The sequence below is a fragment of the Sipha flava genome, unplaced genomic scaffold (assembly GCF_003268045.1).
Source record: "Sipha flava isolate LNK unplaced genomic scaffold, YSA_version1 46_pilon_pilon, whole genome shotgun sequence".
Taxonomy (NCBI): Eukaryota; Metazoa; Arthropoda; class Insecta; order Hemiptera; family Aphididae; genus Sipha; species Sipha flava.
In genome coordinates this window covers 837,101-857,849 of record NW_020273250.1, presented here as the reverse complement: position 1 = coordinate 857,849, position 20,749 = coordinate 837,101, and the positions used below count along the sequence as shown (strand labels likewise).

Sequence of the window (20,749 nt, the reverse complement as noted above, 5' to 3'; positions counted from 1 at the left end):
ACTTTTATAAATTATATCTAGTATGAATTTATGTTACGTAGGTTAAATTTAATAGATATAAAAAAAAAAATCAACCAACTTCTATGTGGCATGGAACGAATAAATGTCGTATTATGTTAATAAAATTAGTTCTTTATTTAGTTGTCGAAATAATAACTATTGTTTGTTCGTTGATGGGTTTATGAGCCTTTTCTGTTTTTTTTCTTGTAAAATTTATTTTTAGATTTACATTTAAATATCTCATCGTAAATGCATGTGCATTAAGATGAACACACTCGTATTAAAATATTTATAACAGTATGGATCTAATTTTTTCCCCTATGAAATGTTTTTTTTAATGTATACACTCCAGAAAATGGAATTGTGTACCACACCCGAATACGTAAAATTGTTAAATCTAATCCATATAGATAAAAAAAATATATTCAAGTGTTTTGACAACAAATCCAATGATAACAATATAATAATTATAATGATAATACTCTAGAACAACTAGTATAACGGTATCACAATACTCGTATTATGTCAAGATATTATCTGTGTGACAAATAATTCTGTAATACATATAACTAGTACGAGTTACGTTTTTTCCCACCCCAGTTTACTACTGTTAAACGTTTATCCATCGTGGTCGTCCCTATCAGGATATTACATCATTTCGCATTAATGACTACATAAGTTTAAAAATTTCACAACAGAGTGCCGCGCCACGGGCTAAACGTCCAGACCAATTATCGTTTCTCATGACAATTGTACACTCGCCGTGCAGCTATTGCCATCGTAAAACTTTTAACGCGATTGCTTGCGCGTTGTGATTTCGTTTTCACACGGTTTTCGTCAAATTTGGTGAATTATTTATGAACGTCATTCTAATATTTTAACGGTTTCTATTGATGACGATCGATTAAAAAAAAAATAATAAAATGTAATAAATAGAAATAGATATTCTGTGAATACATATACACAGAGTGCCTATTTATATTGCAGGTACTACTATATTAATAATATATATATATATATTAATGCAGGTACTATATTAATGTTAATATTTAAATATTTTACGACAAAATACAGTAAAACATTAAAAGAAGGATTGATTTTATACGTTTTAATTCATTAGATGTCTATGACATGGTACTTTATTCTAACATTTCGATTTTTATTTAGGCTGAAAAACCTTATAGATAATAATTGATGCACTTTACATGTCGACATTTATTTCTGGTAATTGAAGTGTAATATTTTTTAAAAAACAAACAATAAAGCCAAGTGCGAAAATCAATCTAGAATTTTATTTTATCAAAATTGGCATTCACATTTTAATTCAAAACATTGAAAACGGTTTTACGTTTATTCAGAACTTTTAAAATTCCTTAAAACCCGTTCAAAAAGAGTAAATATTATTTAATGTACTAAAGTGAAATACCGCACTGTTCGTTATGTGCTTCCAGAAGGATAAGATAGCATGTAAATACCAAGAACGCAAATAACTATACCGTTTTAGCTTCATCTACAGTCGGTTTTTAAGACAAATTATTTTAGCTTCACCATTAATTTAACTATATTTAAAATCGGTAAGTAATGTAATTAGTTTTAACAACAACATTGTTTATTTATAAACTCATAACAGCTCCTGGAACTTAAAATGAAAAAAAATATTTGCTTAGTTTGAGTTAGTCGAAATTAACTAAATAAACGTCTATCGGTGATTGTTATACTTTGTTTAAAAATGATGATTTTGTATTATTTGAAAAATGGTATAATTCTACAAAATAATATAAAAATTAAATTTTAACAATCGAATGAAAATATCTATAGATCACTTAGTTTTATTTAATTATTAATTTTAAAATTATTATATTTGTACTGCTTTTTTTTTTTTTTTAGTACAAATATTAGTTATACAATAATTTATATTTATAGTAATATACAGATTTATTTTATTTTCGTAATCAAGTATGAAATTATCCAATAAAAGTGAAATCTACAAAATATAAATATGATAATATTTGGAGATGCAACTTACTTGGGTACTACTTGACTATTTATACCGTAATAGTAAATGTCAACAACTTAGAGCTTTAAAAAGGCAACTATGCAAAATGCTGGTTATGTTGATTCAATTGAAATTTTATTTAATATAATTAACAAAAAAAAAAATCAATGATAAAAATAATATTGAATTCCCAAATAATAAAATTAATTACTTTTTCCATTGATTGTCAATTAAATTTTTGAAATTATGAAATAAAAAATGCCATTGATTTTATAGTATTCAACCAATATACTACTCATTGTTTTTAGTTTGTTTTTATTATTATAAAAATAAATAAAATTACTTTCGACTGTAATTATCGAGGTAATAATAAACATTTTGCCGAATCTTCAAACATTAGGAACATAAATTAATAACATTATTTTAATATTTCTCTAATATTAACAATCTATATTTATTACAACTATTATATATTTTACATTGTAATTGCTTATGTAATTAAGACTTTCGTTGTTTTGAGTTTTAACAGTCATGATGAACATGATGATGATAAACTGCTTTTCATTATAATTAATTCGAACCGGGGATCGAACGAGCATCGTGACCGAAAGGGGCAAAACGTCTGTATTTAAACGCATAGTTCTTGGTTTGAACTCATCGGTGATTTCGCTTTTCTGACAGGACGATCATTCTAGGAAAGGAAACCACCTCTACTTAGCAGACCCTACATGTTTCACACGTTTCAGATAAAAAGAGAACCGAAAGGAAACAACTATACCAAAATCAACAGGTAAGGGTGATAAAAGGTTGTTGATGTCAAGCACAAAAATATGTAAAAAAAAAAAAAAAGAACTAATCCGAATGAAACTGAATAATTTCAATAATTTCAAAAGTTACGATTGCCGGAAATGAATAACCGTATGCGGTCAATGTACCTTTAATTTTCTCAAAAATATAAAAGCTTAATACGGCATTTTTTTTATTCCGATATTTTGTTTTTAAAATTAAATATTATTTCACAAATATTAAATTACAAAATCATAGAACTACTAATGTATAAGCAATACCCCTTAATTTTCCCCTATAAATATTGGGGAAATTGCTGCAATTGTTTAACATTTTTAGCTTAAACGTTATATTGTTCCTACATTTTCAAACCTATTCAGTTATTATTTTTTAAACTCAAAACTAAATCGTCATTTAACAACGTCAGATTGTTAAGTAGGTTATAAGGTACTAAGGTAAGATATTATAATAAAAAAAAAAAAAAAAAAACAATAAAAAATTGAAACTGTGAATATATTGTGGTAAATAATATGTTGAAAGTAACAAAAGCCAATGAAATGGTTTTGAATAATTGAATTTTCACCCAGTGATATGTATAATAAATGATTAATAAGCAAAAATTGACACGTGAAGAAAATGTGGTTGTTGTAGTTTATTCTCTCTTGATGGATATAATAAAGGCTTACAAGATTATATCTTATCAAAAGAAGCGCGATATTGTAGTTTTTATAATATATATATACTTATGATAATTTATATTTTTATTTCCAGAAATTTATATAAATATTTTATTATATCTACTCGATAGACTGATATATTACTATACCAAACATTGAACGTTTCATTGTATAATATATATTTTTAAAGTATTTAAGGCGAGCTGCCCCATTGTGTATGTGTGCACGCACAGGATATACGCGTAGAATAGTGAAAAGTACAAGTCATGTACCTTATTTACTTTACGCAACAAAGTCCTTCATCGTATCTTCCCCGTATAGTCTATACGGCTTCCACTAAAAAGAAACCTCTATAACACCAAAGCAAACATGTCCCTTTAAGTTTTACCCTAACCTCATCTACGATTTACTCATAAAACTACTTAATGGACCATCGGGCTCGGGTTTAACGGTATAATGAGCAAATAATGATCTCACCGAGAAAACAAACATGATTTTCGGTAAATCGTAGGCGCCTCGTGATACATTTACTGTCAAATATTTTCTTTGTTTATTTATCTATTCTCGATAAACGCCGCTTAGCTATTACACAGCTCTTACCGTTTTATATGTACCTCACAAATATAATATAATGTGCGTGAATGAATCACAAATTCAAACGGTCGAAATATTGTTATCGAAAAAAAACTTTTCATCGTTTAAATTACGTATTCAAGAATATTACGACTTATGATTTATTTCTCTAATACATTAAAATATATATATAACTACTAAATAAAATATGTATATACTTACATACTAAAACTATATTTGCTTAGTTTCGTTACTCATGTAAGATATTTAAAAATATTGGGCAAAGTTATTGATATAAATTTACGAATTTCTTTAAAAGAGGCAAATACTATTACCATGGCCTAAGATTTTTAGATAAATATATATATGCTGTAAGTGAGTAATGTATTATGATAAAAATATAAAAACCAAATCCATTTACATACATTACTAAAATAACCAAACACAATATATATCATACAAACTTCCTACGTATCGAACAATTATTCAATTAACTAAATTCGATTCACAATGAACCATTGCGTTCGGTAATTAAACAACAACACATTTATACTTTACATTAAATTTACATTTACCATTTATGTGAATTTCATATTAACAATCAAAAATATTAATGATTAAAATAAAAATGTGCGTATTTTCAATGGGGTGACTGGTATTATTACCGACCGTTTATTTTAATCAAAAGTATTTAAGATTTGTTTGAATTAATATGAATGCAGTTAAATTATATTAAGCACCAGTTTATAGAATAATAAATAATAATGTTGATTATATTTTATACTTTTGAAATCTGTAACTTTTTTTTCTCACTAAATCATACAAGTTATTTCGTTCGAGAAAAAAATCAAACAAAATCTTTAATGTAAAAAGTTAATCATCATCAAACTTATATCAATAATTACTTAAAATAATCCATTTATATCTACAATAATTAAAAATATTGACAAAAAACAATACTATCGGATTCAATGAAACATCTGTTTAAAAGATTAATTAAAGTAAAATAAATCAATTAATATAAAATATAATTTAGAATATTTAATTCATGATCTTAAAACAATTAAATTGATTAAAATGAATATAAAAGAAAATAATTTTGTTGTGTTTATTTATTTTTTGGTTAAACTTCTCAAATTATACACATAACATTCAAATTATTTTGATTTTAATAAAAAATAAAATATTTTCCTTTAAGAAATAAGAGTTGTAATTACATGAAAAATTAACAAAATATAAATCTAATGATGAACATTCATTTAATGTAATAAAATAAGTAGTCCACTAATTATGATCAAATATATATTTAAAATTCTTTTGTAAGTTTTGTATTTTTAATCAACATTTTTTTTTAGTTTTGAATAATAGTTCAAATTAATATTTTTTTATAATTTTATCCTTATATATCTTCTTCTTCTTCCTCAGATTATCGGCCCATTAATTTTCATCGCAGCTATCACAAAACCTCTCCATTTCTCTTATATATATATATTATATCAAAATTTAAATATAATTCAGTTACACGAAAAAAAAAACTTAATAATAGTAAAAGGAATTATTATTTTGACCTTATCAAGGAATAATCACTAATAGGTAGTTATTTTTAGTATTAAAAAAAATATAAATTGAAACTATATACTATCATTGCGATAGAATTAGTTCAACAACTGTTAACTATTAAATTCAATAAAAAATTAATGAAAATAATTAATTTCATATTTAAATTCTGTACCTTCATTTTTTTTTCTTTTGTTTAGTTTGCTATTATTAAAAAAAAAAAAAAAACATTTCAGCAAATAAAGTTCAGTAATTTTAATATTTTAAAAGTAACGTCTTAGAAAAAATGTAAAATATTATGATAGCTAACATTTGAAAATAACGTTCAAAATAAAAACATTTTATATTAATTAATCATAGGATATTTATCTTCATATAAACTATATTTTGTTTTACAGCTACTTCAATGTATCAAAATGTAATCTATTAATATATTTAATGATTGAATAAAATAAATTCGCGCTGTTATATATAATATAATAAATTAAATGAAATAAAATAATATAATATATAATAAATTTATTGTTACTTAAACAATTTAATATAAACGGATTATTTAAATAGGATTGAATAGTATTTTTAATGAAATTAATTATAGTTTGGTTCAAGAACAATTTAAAATTTAAAAAGTATTTCAATCATCAAGGATACATCTCAAACCCTAAAATGAATATACCTACATAATACACTTATAATATTTCATTATATTTGTCAACTGTATAATGCACATAAACCCTAATTTTTACAAACATCTATAAAACATAATGTTTAATTTTTATTCTTCATTAGTGACCTCTCACATCATATAATTTAATTTAAATATTAAATTTTTAAATTTTTATTATTTTTAGGAATCATTAAAATCAAAATAACACTTTCTACCTTCACGTTATAGTTTTTGATTATTACGTTTTACCTTTATTATGCCTAAAATAATTACTTTTTTTATTATTATTATATATATTATTGTTTTTGCTTTTATTCTGTTGAATAATATTGTAACACAATAGTGGTTCCACTAAACGAAATTGTATGTATTATTATTGCATGAGAATAATGATATTGTTTTTAATCATTAAATGATAGCTATTAATTTACTAATTTATTAAATACAATTTAATTATATTTTTAAAATATCATACTAATAGCTGAATGTCTGAGAAAAAAATGTTGACGTTTTTAATTTTTGAAAATTTAAATTTTCAGACATAATTTTATGATATCATATATATTTACCCATCAAATGTTAGGTTGGAAAATTGCTCTTCAAAAATGAGGTATAAATATTATTTCAATCTACAACGTTTAACATCTCAAATACCTCGATGTGTTATTCTACAAAACCTTGCAGTGGTACAAGAAAAGTACCCAGAGAGAGAGTGTTGTTCTATGTAAGTCATCTTAATCCCATAACAATATCCAATTTAATATCGGTTAACAAGAACTGCACATTTTTCGGTAAATTTGAAAAATATAAATATACAAAACATATATTTATATATATAAATAACCCAATAACTTTCGATATTTGGTGATACTCTGGGTGATAATATATAAATTAACTACTAGATAAACATTTTGATTTTTGGAAACTGAGAATGCAGGATATATATATATATATATATATATGCACTATAACTGCAGGAGCACAATATTATGAAATGTCTAATTTACATCACACAAATATTCCTAAAAGTCAATGATTTTAACTCATTTTTATTGTATTCATAAGCCAAATAAAAAATTATATATTGAAAATCGAACTTGCAACCATAGATAAGCTTTAAAATATTTTCTGATAATATTTTATTCACGCTTTAAGGTTAATTTTTATGCATTTATACTTTTTAATAATATTTATAATAATAATATTAATATAATAATATAATTTTTAGGTAGTTACCACTACAAACGTTTAAATCACGTGATTCACTGGTCTAAAAAAAAAAAACTTTAAATGGCTAAATCTCACAATTTAATTAGTACTTGTTTAGTCTTTGAAATACTATCGTGAACGTGATCAACATATTTAGAAAAACGTCACGTACACAACATAAGAGTATTTAAAACAAAATATTTTATTTTGCATAACTAAATTATATGGTACACGCTTGAATTTATACTATACTCTTTAACTGTCTACAATATATGACCGAAATTCATTTCATTACGAGTACAGGTTGTCAAATAGTATATTATAGCGGTTTTTAGTTAATTAGCTAATTAATTAATTAAACTGATTGTAAAAAAGAAGTGATTAATAGCGTAAGTTATAATCCTCTATAGTTACGCATTCATTATATACCATATCAGATCATTAAATCAAATAAGTCAAATCGTGTAATACTGCGATTGCGATATTATTTGAGTTAGTATTTTTACAATAATTAGATTAATCATACCGAAATCTATCATAGTTGCTGAAAAATATTTGTTTATTTTTGAAAGGTTCAGTTGAAATTTTAAGTATATTATTTAATATTATAAAATATAATTTTAAAATTTGAATCCATTCAATAAATTAATGCAATTACATTTTTTATGGAGATAATTAGTTTATTTTTAATTTTGTATATATCATGTTTTAGTTTTATTTGACAACAATTTAAAAATATATAAACTATAAATACTGTTGTTATAAAATTAATAGACTACTTGAGGATAAGCTTTTAATAATTATAAAAACACGGATCTCATTCAAATACAATTTAATTATTTTAAAATAATATTGACAATACTTTTAACACATATATTGTTATTGTGTAACTTTCCTTTTATCGTGTCACTATAATATATAAGCTTGTACAATTCATGTCACAAACAATCGCATTAATTTAAAGTAATAATCAATGAGTTATGTAGCAAGATAATTATAATTTATTGTAAATGAAATTATCACCATAGTTTAGTATATAACTATAGATATCATTGTATAACCAAAATGTGTAGAGCTTTAGTAATGCATCTAGTATGCATCTACAATAATGTATTCAAAAAATATAATTATTTTGTTCTGATAAAAATGTAGAAGTAAAAGCTTTAAAAATAAGAACGAAGAACTATGAACAACATAAATATAGTATAAATAGAATCTTAAATTAAAAAATGTGTTGGTACTAATTAGAATTTAAATTTCGATTAATATTCCTTATTTTTAGAGATAGGTCATGACAAAAATAGTTCGACACAATTAAATATTGGGCTACACACATTTACCGAGAAGAATTTGAACAGGAAAAATAGTCCATTGGGATAAATGAGACCTTCTTTAAGTATACAAATAAGTCGAAAAAAGGACCATTCGACAAACATGCTTTTTGCATTTTATTATTCTATTTTTTCTCTCTTTTGGTCTTATTTTATTTTAAAACACACGACGATAAGATCTCTGAGCTTTGCAAAAAAACCTTAAGTAAATTGTTTGCTATAAGGGCCTTATGGGACTTTGGATTTATAGTGAACGAGTTCAGCTAAGTTTGACCGATATGAATGTATTTATACATATTTTGTGTGTCTGATAGATTCTTTGTCAATATTATACAGATACCATACGTTTTTGTAACTTTAAAAATTATTCATTTAAGATTGTGTTACATAAGTATCTTAAATTTTTTATTTATTGTTTTATTAAAATTATACAGTTAATAACTATTAGTTATTAGATACTGTTAATATTTGTCTTTGAAAATTGATTATTTTTAATGAGCTATCAAAAAATATAGAAGTCCTTATAAATTTAAAACAATATTTTAGAAAATATTAATAGTTACGTCGGTAAATGAAAATCTGAAGAACAAAGAATATTACATTATTAATATTGGAAAAAAATGAATATGTTTCATATCACACAGCTTAAAAGAAGAAGCAGAAACAATAATTTATAATAAAACAATCTGAAAACCCTTAATTTTTAAAATTAGATTTCGAGATTGACACTGCCAATATCTTTATAATATGTCATACAAATTATATTTATATATAAGTAAGAATAAAAATATTATAAAGTAATTGCTTAAAAATACTAAATATCAACAAGTTAATAGATTTTTTTGATAAAATAAATCATACTGTAACTATGTCTATTTATTATAGGATCTATCAAAAGGGGTTTCGATCCTCAAAAGTCACGAGATATCATATTATAATAATAGAAAAAGCAATCGGATTACAATAATCAATAATATTTTTAGAAAAAAAACATCTTCAACTCATCCATTTATATACGAAAAGAAAAATGTGTATGAGAACAATCAATACTATGGTACTCGTGTTCAGCAATCAAAGATATTTTTGGAGTTCATTAAAATGACTGTTTAGAACATAAAATGGTCTTTTATAAAACAGAAACATATTTTTTTATTATAAAAAAGTGTGAGTATACCATCTAAGTATAATCCAATAAATGTTGATTTCGTAAGTATAAATCTTGTTACGAAATCATCATTTATTGGATTCTAAAAAAAAAAAAAAAAAAGACAAAAGACGTATTAAAAGAAATGTCTTGGTATAAAAAATTAATACTGAAATTCTTATCTTATATATGTATCTATTACACGCAGTCAAATATTTATAATTAAATTTAATATGTTTAACTCAGTGGAAATTCCTTACTATTTGGTATTTCTAATGAAAAAACACTTGCATTGATAAGAAAATTGACTGTGATCAAACTATCATATATACTGTTAACTAATATAGTCCAAAAAATACAGTATACTATGAGCTATGTCTTGAGTGAATAAAGTTTTACTTCACTGATATTTGTATTTCTTTTAGGATCTCGCATTACAATATGACATGGATCAATTCAAAGGAATATTCCAACCAATTCAAATGTTTGGTAAAATATAACACATATTAAAACAGATCAATTAAAATGTAATTGAACGGTCTATACCTCAAATTCAATTATTAATGATTTTAAATTTATACACAAAAGTAATTTTTAAAAGTTTTAATAAATAGTAATATTCATACTTATAGGCTTTAAAGTATTTAAACGGAAATTGCATGAAACTATTTAATATAGTTATTAAAATAAAAAAATTAAGCAAAGAAGTGTAAAAAAAATCATTGATCTTTACTTTCTATTAAAATATAAAGTAATTCAACAAAATATAATTTTTGAAAAAGACAAACATGCATTATTAAATTAGTACTTAGTACTAGATTAGAATTACATTACTTTGTGATAAGATTGTAATGGAATGTACAATTAAACGATACAACCTAATTATACAGTCTATTATTTAATATAGTTCTTTTGATATCTTATACATAAAACATACATAAATAAAGTGTAACTTATAAATATTATTGAACCCAATATTTTGATATTCAACTTTGTTTAATTGAATAATGAAAACGTAACAATTATAATACAAATAAGATATCATATAATAAATTATAGAACACCTGAATATGTAATAGTAATTATGCATATTTACATTTAAGGTACTAAATTGCATATCCATTTCGCCGTTTTATAAAATAAATTTATTGAAAAAAAATTAATTGCCATTCTTTACTTCTTCTAAAAAATTATTTTATAAACACTAATATTGAATATAAAGTATTAACTAGTATATTTTCTCGCAAATAATGATTGAATAAGATACCAGTCGTACGAGTTTGATTAATCAAATATAAAAATAAAATAATAATTTTTAATATAGATATTTATATTGTGTTACATTTTATAATTAAGTATATTTTGACTTTTAGCTTTATTTTTATTGTTATTATACTTTATATTTAAGATAACATATAGCCCTGGATAAAAAATTCTATAAAAATTCTATATTTATAAATAGATTAAAATAATCTTGAGCTAATATATGATTACATAAAATATGTTTGAAAAATAATTTTGATTTATAAATAATCGATTTTACAATAATTTAAAATAAGTCTTAATACTGGTTTTGATATAAATCTTAGATATGACTATTTACATCAAATGTAATGAATTATTCAAAACTTTTAAAGAAACTTAAGAATAATATGAGAAAACGCACAATTTTTCAAACTAAATAGTTTTATTTCTTCCTGCTGTAAAATCATCATATTGAATGAAAAAATATTCTGATGTCCAAACTTTATAAGTAGATTTCAAATAAATTTTACTATAATATTAAATATTAAATTCGTAACAGATAAAATACATACAACGTCATATTATACATGTCATTTTTTACATACTATAATAGTTATTATATATGTTGTGACTTTTATACCTATATTTTCCAACAAAGTTTCAACATTAAACATTTTGTATTTTGTCGGTTATAAGTCAAATGGAGAATGAATCAACATTTTTCAAAAACTTTTAAATAGAGGTATAAAATACTATGTAAACATATTTTGAACCTCAGGGTGGACCACATCAATAGAAAGTTTCTCACCCGTGAGATAAAATAATATAAATGTATAAGTTATAATTAAAAGATATGCAATAGCCACCCTTACTTAAGATATTTCTTAATGTATTATTATTTTCGTTTAAAATTTGATGTACACTGTATTTATAATTTTTAAGTTATTGAATCGATATCAATGCACCCTAGACCACATAATTTATTAAACGGGAATTGTTTTAAATACATTTTTTAAATGGTACATTTGTTATTCCCCAGAACCGAATTCAGAATATTCATAAAAAAAATATAATTACACTTTATATATCTGTTATAATTTAAGTCTTTCTTACTCCGGATTTAATATTGTTATTTTTTATTTTATGTCGATGATAATTTTTAGCTTTTTAATCTTAATGATATTTTCAATAATAATAAACACCTAAGACTCATTTTTAAATGGTATCAGCCATCCGATGTATGTGAAAAATTAAACCTTAATTATAAATGTTCAGCCAGCTGGTGATTTTAAAAAGTAATCAGAAGTCGAGCTATTTCTTTGGTAGAAATTCCACCAGTCTTACACTGCTTGATACGAAAAACTTTAAACATTAAGACCAACACCTTGTCGTCGAATTTCGAGTAATGTACAAAATAATGAAATAGGCTGAAATTCTCAAATTACGCCTTTTTTGAAATAAATAGTATTTTGACTTTAGCCAACAAATCGTATTTTTACAAACTTTATAGTTTTCCATCATAAACTTTAATTTTACAGCTAATATCTCATTTCTCGGAAATAGTATTTAATCAAAACGACAAAAAATATATTTCGTACAATTTGTACGAATTCGCACGCAGTGAGCGAGAATATTCATTATAATGTTAACGAACAATAAAGTTATTATAATATGGTTTATGTCATTTCAGACAGGCAAGGTATAAGAACAAAAAAAAATCACTCATTTTCGTTAATACTTTACACTAGACTGCGCCTGGAATGTACGTTTTGGCATGATATGTGAATTGTGAAAACTAATGTGTAAAATGGATCGTAATTAAACGACATGATTGGATTTAATATGGTACTCGCTAACACTGCGTAATCGCCAATTGCCATTTAAATATTTTGATGAAAACATGCACTGACCAAAAAATAAATAATCACTAATAACCGTGTTCAACGGACAGCGAGATGCATAATAATAATAAAATATATGTCGATGACGAGTAAATTGATGCCATAAAAAACGAAACCAATACGGAAATCGAAATCTGTGTAAATCTAAATTTTTGCGGAACTTACGTGTAAAATGTACAAGCGATTAAGTTGGAAGTATAATATATTATGTGTTCATAAATACCTACACATTGTATCTGAAGTGACGTAAATGGTAAGATACAGTAATTCATATTACAGTTGTTAAACATATTTGTAATAATTTTATTATTATCATTATTATAGAAAAAAAAAGAGGGGCTATATTTTCTAAAATCGTGGTCATAGGTGCACGACAAATTACGAGAACTCGAATTATGATCACAAAACGTTGATGTTTGATATCGTATCATTATAAGCGAATCAGACGGATATTCTTACCTGTTTCGTCATCGATGGCGGTCGCGGCTGCCTTGTTGGGAGTTCCGCCGCTGCCGCTGCCGCTGTCCACGGAAGCGCTGACCGCGACCAGCAGACATCCGAGGGCGCAGATTGCGGCTCGGGTCTGCATCCTGTGTGTTATTGTATTGACGGGGAGAAAATCGCAAAAAAAAAAACCGTTTTCGCGGAAGCGGAGATAAAAAATAACAACACTCGTTAAGACTTGCGACCCGATGACCGTGCCCGGGTCAGGTCATATCAATGTTAGTAATGGCGTGTTCAAATGTGCATTATAATATATTGCATTCGGCACACGAGCTGATATTTCGTGGAACTGGTCGGCCGGCGCGCGTCCAACCGACTGCTGTTGTGTTCTATCCGAAACGCATCGGAACGCGTGACGGCGGGGCGGAGGTGCTCGACCGACGGTTGTTTTCTTCGTATTTTTCCGGAACCAACACGATGGCCAATCGGCGAGAAAAATGGAAAAAAAAAAAAAAAAAGACAAAACGGGAAACCCGAAAACGGCGACCAAAGTCGTATCGCTGATCTACAACGTTAAACGCATAACAGTTCACGGCGTTACAACGTAAATCGTTTATATTAATTGTTTATGTTGCACAGAAAAAAAAAAAATTAAATAAATAAATAAGAAATATCCCGTACGCACGACGACGATGAATGGAACAGCACCGCACTGACGGACCGCAGACAAATGCAACGCGCGTCGGACGCCGGTCGCCAGATGACTACCCGATCTGATCGGCCGAACGCGGAGTGGTCGTCGTGCACGCTCGGCGCGCGCGGAGACTCCGGCGGCGGCGGCGCGTGCACCATTCGTCGCCGCTGCGAAGGGTATAACAGCGTCGTCGTCGCCGTCATCTTGGTCACCGCGTGGTATAAATCATTGTATTACCAATAATTAAATAATAACTGAAATAACGACGGTAAAAAACCGTTGGTCAATGTTCATTATCCGGTATACGGTGATCTGGCTCTTGTCGGTTATTATTGACGTGTTGTCTCCAACGATGAGACAGTAATATTAACGTTATAGTTGAAATGTTCACAGATACGAACGAAAATTGGTCGACCTGAAACGACGGCAAAATCAGATGCAGGTATTTATGTTTCGACAGCTTAAAATTATATCGCTCGAATGCATTTTTCACACATCCTTTATCGTGTTAATCTCCTACTCAATTCTGATCGATTTTTTTTTTTTTTTGGGAGGATGGGGTTAAAATATTTTTAATGCATAAATCAAAGTAAATTATTATACTATACAGTACAAAGTATTATATTGTACCAGACGTAGAAGAATAAATTAGACAAAAATAGAGTATTATAGTTTTTTATTTAGACCGATGGTAACACAGAAAGACATGGGCTTGTGCGTACTAAAATTTCGTTAAGTACAATACGTATATGTGGATGTTTTTCGTTTCATCAAAAATAAATGTTGTATTATAAAATTCAGATTATCAGCAATGTTACAAAAGTGATCTTAAAATAAACAAATCGAAACATCGCAAGGTACGAAGAAATAGTGATAATTATCTTATTATCTTAGTGATAATTATCTACAAATTATCTTTGTACTACATTTTGTACGCGTCTTGCAGTTTTTTTTATGAAAAATGAACAATTATATTCATAAAAATCTCATACGTATAGGACAATGTGTAACAATAAGAACACTTTGATTTCCTGTTGCTAGTTTATTCGTGTTATAATAAAAAATTAATGACGTTTCGAATGGCTTTTTGTGTAAATTAAAAACTGTTTTTATTTTTTTTTGTCTATTCTAAAAATCGGAGAGAGATGATTCATTTTATTGTTGATTCCATGTGAAGAAGAACGTATATAACTACTTCATATACCAGTAAATTATTAACTCGCTTATTGATTTTAATAGAATGAACATATATTATAACAATCATTTTTTGTATTATCATTGCAATAATAAAAAAATAAAAAAGCTTATTGAATACACTTAGTCGCGTTGACTAATCGTATAGTACTTTTTATTAATTTTGAAATCTCTCAACGTGGACGTTGGTCTACAATAATTTATACTCTTTTGGTGGTTTTTTCATTAACAATTTTAATAAAAGAAATCGTTAGTACATAATTTCAGTAATAATTTATTAAATAAAATAATATTAATATAGTATTAATAAATAAAGTTTGATTATTTTTTAGGTTTTTTTTTTAACATTTGTTATTGAAATAATTGAAAAAGTAGACAAATTCTAAAATTATAATTTAGGTGTCACTAATTTGTGATAGAAAATAATTATATTTTACTAAGACATTAGTGAAATTATAAGTTATGTACAATTTAAATAAAATCAATTTTTCTCAGTTTATTCTATTAAAAAAATAAATTAAAAATTGTATGTAATATAGATACTCAGAATTTAGGGTAAAATTAATCTTATTATATTTACATAACTGTTTGATAGAAACCAAAGGAATAACCTTTAAAAATATAATATTGTTATGGTCAACTATAATTATTATTCACATTTTTAATCATATATTGAATAATATTGGTATACCGAGACTAAAACTTTGTCCAGGAACAAGTTAAGTGTACAATATAATTACTAATTATATTATATCTTATTTATCTTGTCAATATCATTTTCGGTATGCGATAATATACCTTCGTCATCATGTCAGAGTAGATTTTTTTTTTCGAAAAGTTTTGTTATTATAATCTTGTATAGTTATGATACATTATATAATTTTGGGAAGTTTCAGGTGTTTTTATTTTTATTTTTTCAAATATATACCACTGGATGGACTTTAAAATTTTAGTAATATACTGGATCGTATATATGACGTGCCGACGGGGGGAAGGGGTTTACCCAGGATAAGTAAATAATATATAATCATTTATATTATGAAATATTACATTTGATATAGTTAATAACCAGATCCATTTCCACAGCCCTCCCCCCACTTGAGAAACTACAAAATCCGACTATACCAGGCGTTTATATACTCACGGTACAAATAGTTTAACATTTTATTTACGAATTTGAAAATGTATATTATTCATTAATACATACCATCTATTTCGGCCTGGCGAAACTTTGTTTTTACATTTTCCATGAAGCGGAGTAAAAAAAAAGTGCTACATACACTACAAACAACTAATCGTATAGTAGATGGTGTTGACATGTAGTACAAGCGTCAAGTGTACAACGTGATAAAGTTTCAGCGTAAATAAAATCTTTTGTACAACGGGGTTCGCCATATAAGTATGAGAAAATTTTCGGACAAATCGTGCGAGAACGATTAGTTTGATCAATATTCAATTTAAATATTAGCATTATCACTAAATTATACACTAAGAACTTTGTGCTTCACTTATTATTTTATTATAATAATAATGATAATAATAACAAATGGAATGATGCCGAAAAAATGTGTCGCAATCATGAAATAACTGAGTATCATAAATTGTCTGTTTTTGTGTTCTGGGAAGATTAGTTACTACTGGAAAAAAAACAAATTTCAATGGATTTGCTACTATATTCTGCTTCAAAACTACAAATACAAGATAATCATTCAAAATGTTGCCCATGATTGAAACTATAATATTTTGTCTAAAACATTTGTCTATATCATCACTTTTTTTTAGTGCTATATAGATCATTAAGGCCTTTTGCACGCTTGAACCAAACTTCTCCGTTCATTCCGATCCATTGCATCCTCCAATCGCTTTGTCTCGTCAGTATCTGAAATATATTTCTTAACTCTGTCTAACTATTGCTGTTGAGGTCTTACCCTTGGTCGCTTTTTTGTTAAATTTCAGATCAAGACATTTCGTATGACACTTTCATCAGCCCGGTAGACTTGATCAGCCTACTCTAATCGTTTCGCTTTTAAGAACAATCCGATATTTGGTTTGTTATGTAACCAATCTAGTTCATCTTTCTTTTGTCTCTCATAATCTCCATTTTGATTATCATTACACATCATCACTTAATACAACATATATATGTACCAGAATTCAAATAAAATTATTGACTGTTTTAATAACATAATGGTAAATTATATTTTTTCAAAGATTAATGTTGTTAATGTTGTAGGGATATTTTCTAAATGAACAGACGAAGTAATTGATATTTCACGTAAAGAGCAATTTTGTTTATGTGTTTGATATGTAAAAATTAATAATTTGAAATTACGTGAAGATTTTTTGAAACGTATCCCTGTAACTAACTAAACGTTAGAAAAATCTCACTCAAAATTGATTAGACAATCCAATAAATCTTGGTATAGATTGTTCTTTCATGATATTTTATGGCTAGGGACATGATGAGAATACGGCTATGAGTGATTGTTTTAATGGCGAACAAGCACATGTCAGAAAAAATAATTATATAGCTATTTATATCCACTGTACTTCTCATAGTGTTTACTTGGCTATTTTTGATACGTGTTATTTTCAAAGTATTTGGAACTGTATAGGTATACTTGGAATTATATACAATTTTGTAATACTCTTAAATGACAAGAAGTTCTTTTATGTACAATCACGAATAAAGAAACAAATATAAAAACCACTAGACTTAAAAATATATGACCTACAAATTTGGTATAGCGACATGAATCAGTCTACATTTTCTTAGAACTTCAAAATACTGTTACTATTTCTCTTGAAACCATTTCTTTGTGGAAAAATACAACTACTTGTTCTACAACGTTACAACTATTATCCACAATTTAGAATGTTGAATTTTAGATATTCCTCCTGAATACTGACAACATTTTTGGTATAACTTCTCCTTTGAGTCATTTATTACAAACAAAACAACTTGACTTATTTACTGTGATGACTCATACAAAAAAACATTAAAGACATTTTACTTAAAATGTGAAATGATAGAGAAAAATAAAATGTAATTATATTTTCAAGTCTGTTCAAAAAATATGTTCTGATTGGGATGTTTAAGATTCCACAAAAAGTTGGCAGGCAAGTACGCTGAATTAATATTGAAACAGATTCATATGAAATATATATTTGTGTTTTATTATTCATTCCATTTTTAGATTTTTACAATACACAAATTTAAAGACGTTTGATAGTTTATACAAAGATGTTGTCAAGTTTCCAATGTCTTTTGTCATCAAAACTAAATAATTTAGAATTGAAACAATAATTTGAGACTGGCGTTGTAAATTTAGTACATCATTATAAAAGTATTGTTAACTTCAGTAAACAAGAAAGTATCGGAAAATGCGTAGATTGTGATGCAATTATGAAAGCCAAATTAATGAAAATCTTAAAAATGCTCGTTCATCTTTTAATGTGTATGATAAAAAAATATTTCATATTTTACGAAAACTTCTACTTATTCTTGTTAATTTACTATTGATGACGGTCATCCCTGAAAGGACTTTTTTGACTATTTATCGTTTCAAAATCTATCTATGAAATACCACCAAGGTGGTGCATCGGAGAATCTCACTTAAATGGAAAAAACGCATTGCTAAATATTCATCGGGATATTGAAATCTCAATAGATGCAATACTTGAGGAATTATCAAAAGCATCAGGACGACTTAATATTATGTTGTAAAGTGTTGTTAGACCATAAAATATTAATTTTTCAAAATTGAATTGTGCTATGTGATACAGTACTATTTTATATTACATATGAGTGTACTTTGAAGTAAATATATAAAGAATACAATTATATAAACCTTTTAGTATATATATATATGTCATATTGGGAGGAAAAACAAAATTTCGAGATTTCCCATTGTAGGAATATAGTTATGCGCAGTGCAATTATAAATGAACAACATCACCTTTCTGTTTGGTTTACAAAATATTTTATCAATTTTCAGTAGCCAGTTCTTAAAAACTTTGCCTGTCATCCAAGCTTTTTTATTCGCTTGATATTCAACTGGTTTTGATTTTATATTTTTAAAGTGCCTAGGAGGATTTGATGATTTTCCTATCATCAACAATGGCAATTTTTCTTACCCGTCCATGTTAGCTCCGACTAACAGTGTTTCGCGTTCTTTATTTTGTTTGCCACCACTGCACCGTTCACCTTAAAAGCTAATGTTTTGTCTGAGGTACATCTGTAAAATAAGCCTGTTTCGTCTGCATTGAAAATGTCTTTGGGATTTTTGCTTTTTATCATTTGTAACAATTTTATTTTCCAATCATCAGCTTCTTGAACATTTACATCACCACTTTCACCACTTACGGTTTTAAAACAAATGCCATTTCTTTCTTTAAAACCATCCATTGCTTGCCTTAACCCTTCGTTAGGCGCGAGGTATATTGTTACTTATTCAGGCGCGTGGTCTACACTTGTAGACCATTTTAATTTATGACTAATTGAATTAATTTTAATTATTTTTGTTTATATTAATAATGTAAATTACTATAATCGTATGAGCATTGAAATATCCAAAATAATCCATGAATATTTGAAGAAAATACAGTTAACTTTTTTATAGTGAAATTATCATAATTTCTTTCATGACATTTTTATTTTTAGAACTACTTACCCAATTATCTTCCAATCAGTCTGAAAACTATAGATATCTTAAATTGACATGTTTACAAAAGACCCGAAACAAAATTAAAATACATTTTTATATTTTTTTACTAGTTATCGTCGAATAAATATAGGTATAATAACTTTAATTTTTTTATAGGAAATGATAGTGTATATGAGTTTTGGTGCTTATTTTTCTAAGTAATAATTTCCTCTTGTAAAGTAAATTCCATAATATTGATATAAAGTATAATCAGATTTTATAATTTATATAAAATAAAATGTCATGACCCAACAGGTATATTAATAATAATAACATATTATATAACTTTATCCGATTAAAAAAAAAAAAAATTGAATTTTGCAAATTTATAAAAAAATATAACATAGTAAGTCGCGTGGCCTACAGTTGTAGACCACTCGGAATATTGTTGATATGTTTCGTTACATAACGCTCGTCAACGGTCACAATAATACTGATCACACACTAGTATATATAAACAACAGCAACTATAAAGTATAAGGTGCTGCAATTTTTTTATATTATATTTATATTGTCAATATTTATAGCTGGTCTACAATTGTAGACCACGCGCCTAACGAAGGGTTAAAATTAATTTTTCCTAATTTTAATGCGAATTCTTCAGCTTTTGCTCTTATCAACAGCC

At 26.2% G+C, this 20,749-nt stretch overlaps 1 protein-coding gene across 1 annotated transcript in view; it reads right to left on the bottom strand.

Annotated features, from left to right (window-relative positions):
* Nucleotides 1-14,280, bottom strand: part of LOC112689748 (nephrin-like) — a 414,842-nt gene extending 400,562 nt beyond the window's left edge. Inside the window, exon 1 of the mRNA XM_025563581.1 lies at nucleotides 13,546-14,280. Within this exon, the coding sequence (XP_025419366.1) occupies nucleotides 13,546-13,675 (130 nt within the window). The 5' untranslated portion in view covers nucleotides 13,676-14,280. The remainder of the gene's footprint in view (nucleotides 1-13,545) is intronic.
* Between the last annotated feature and the right edge of the window lie 6,469 nt (nucleotides 14,281-20,749).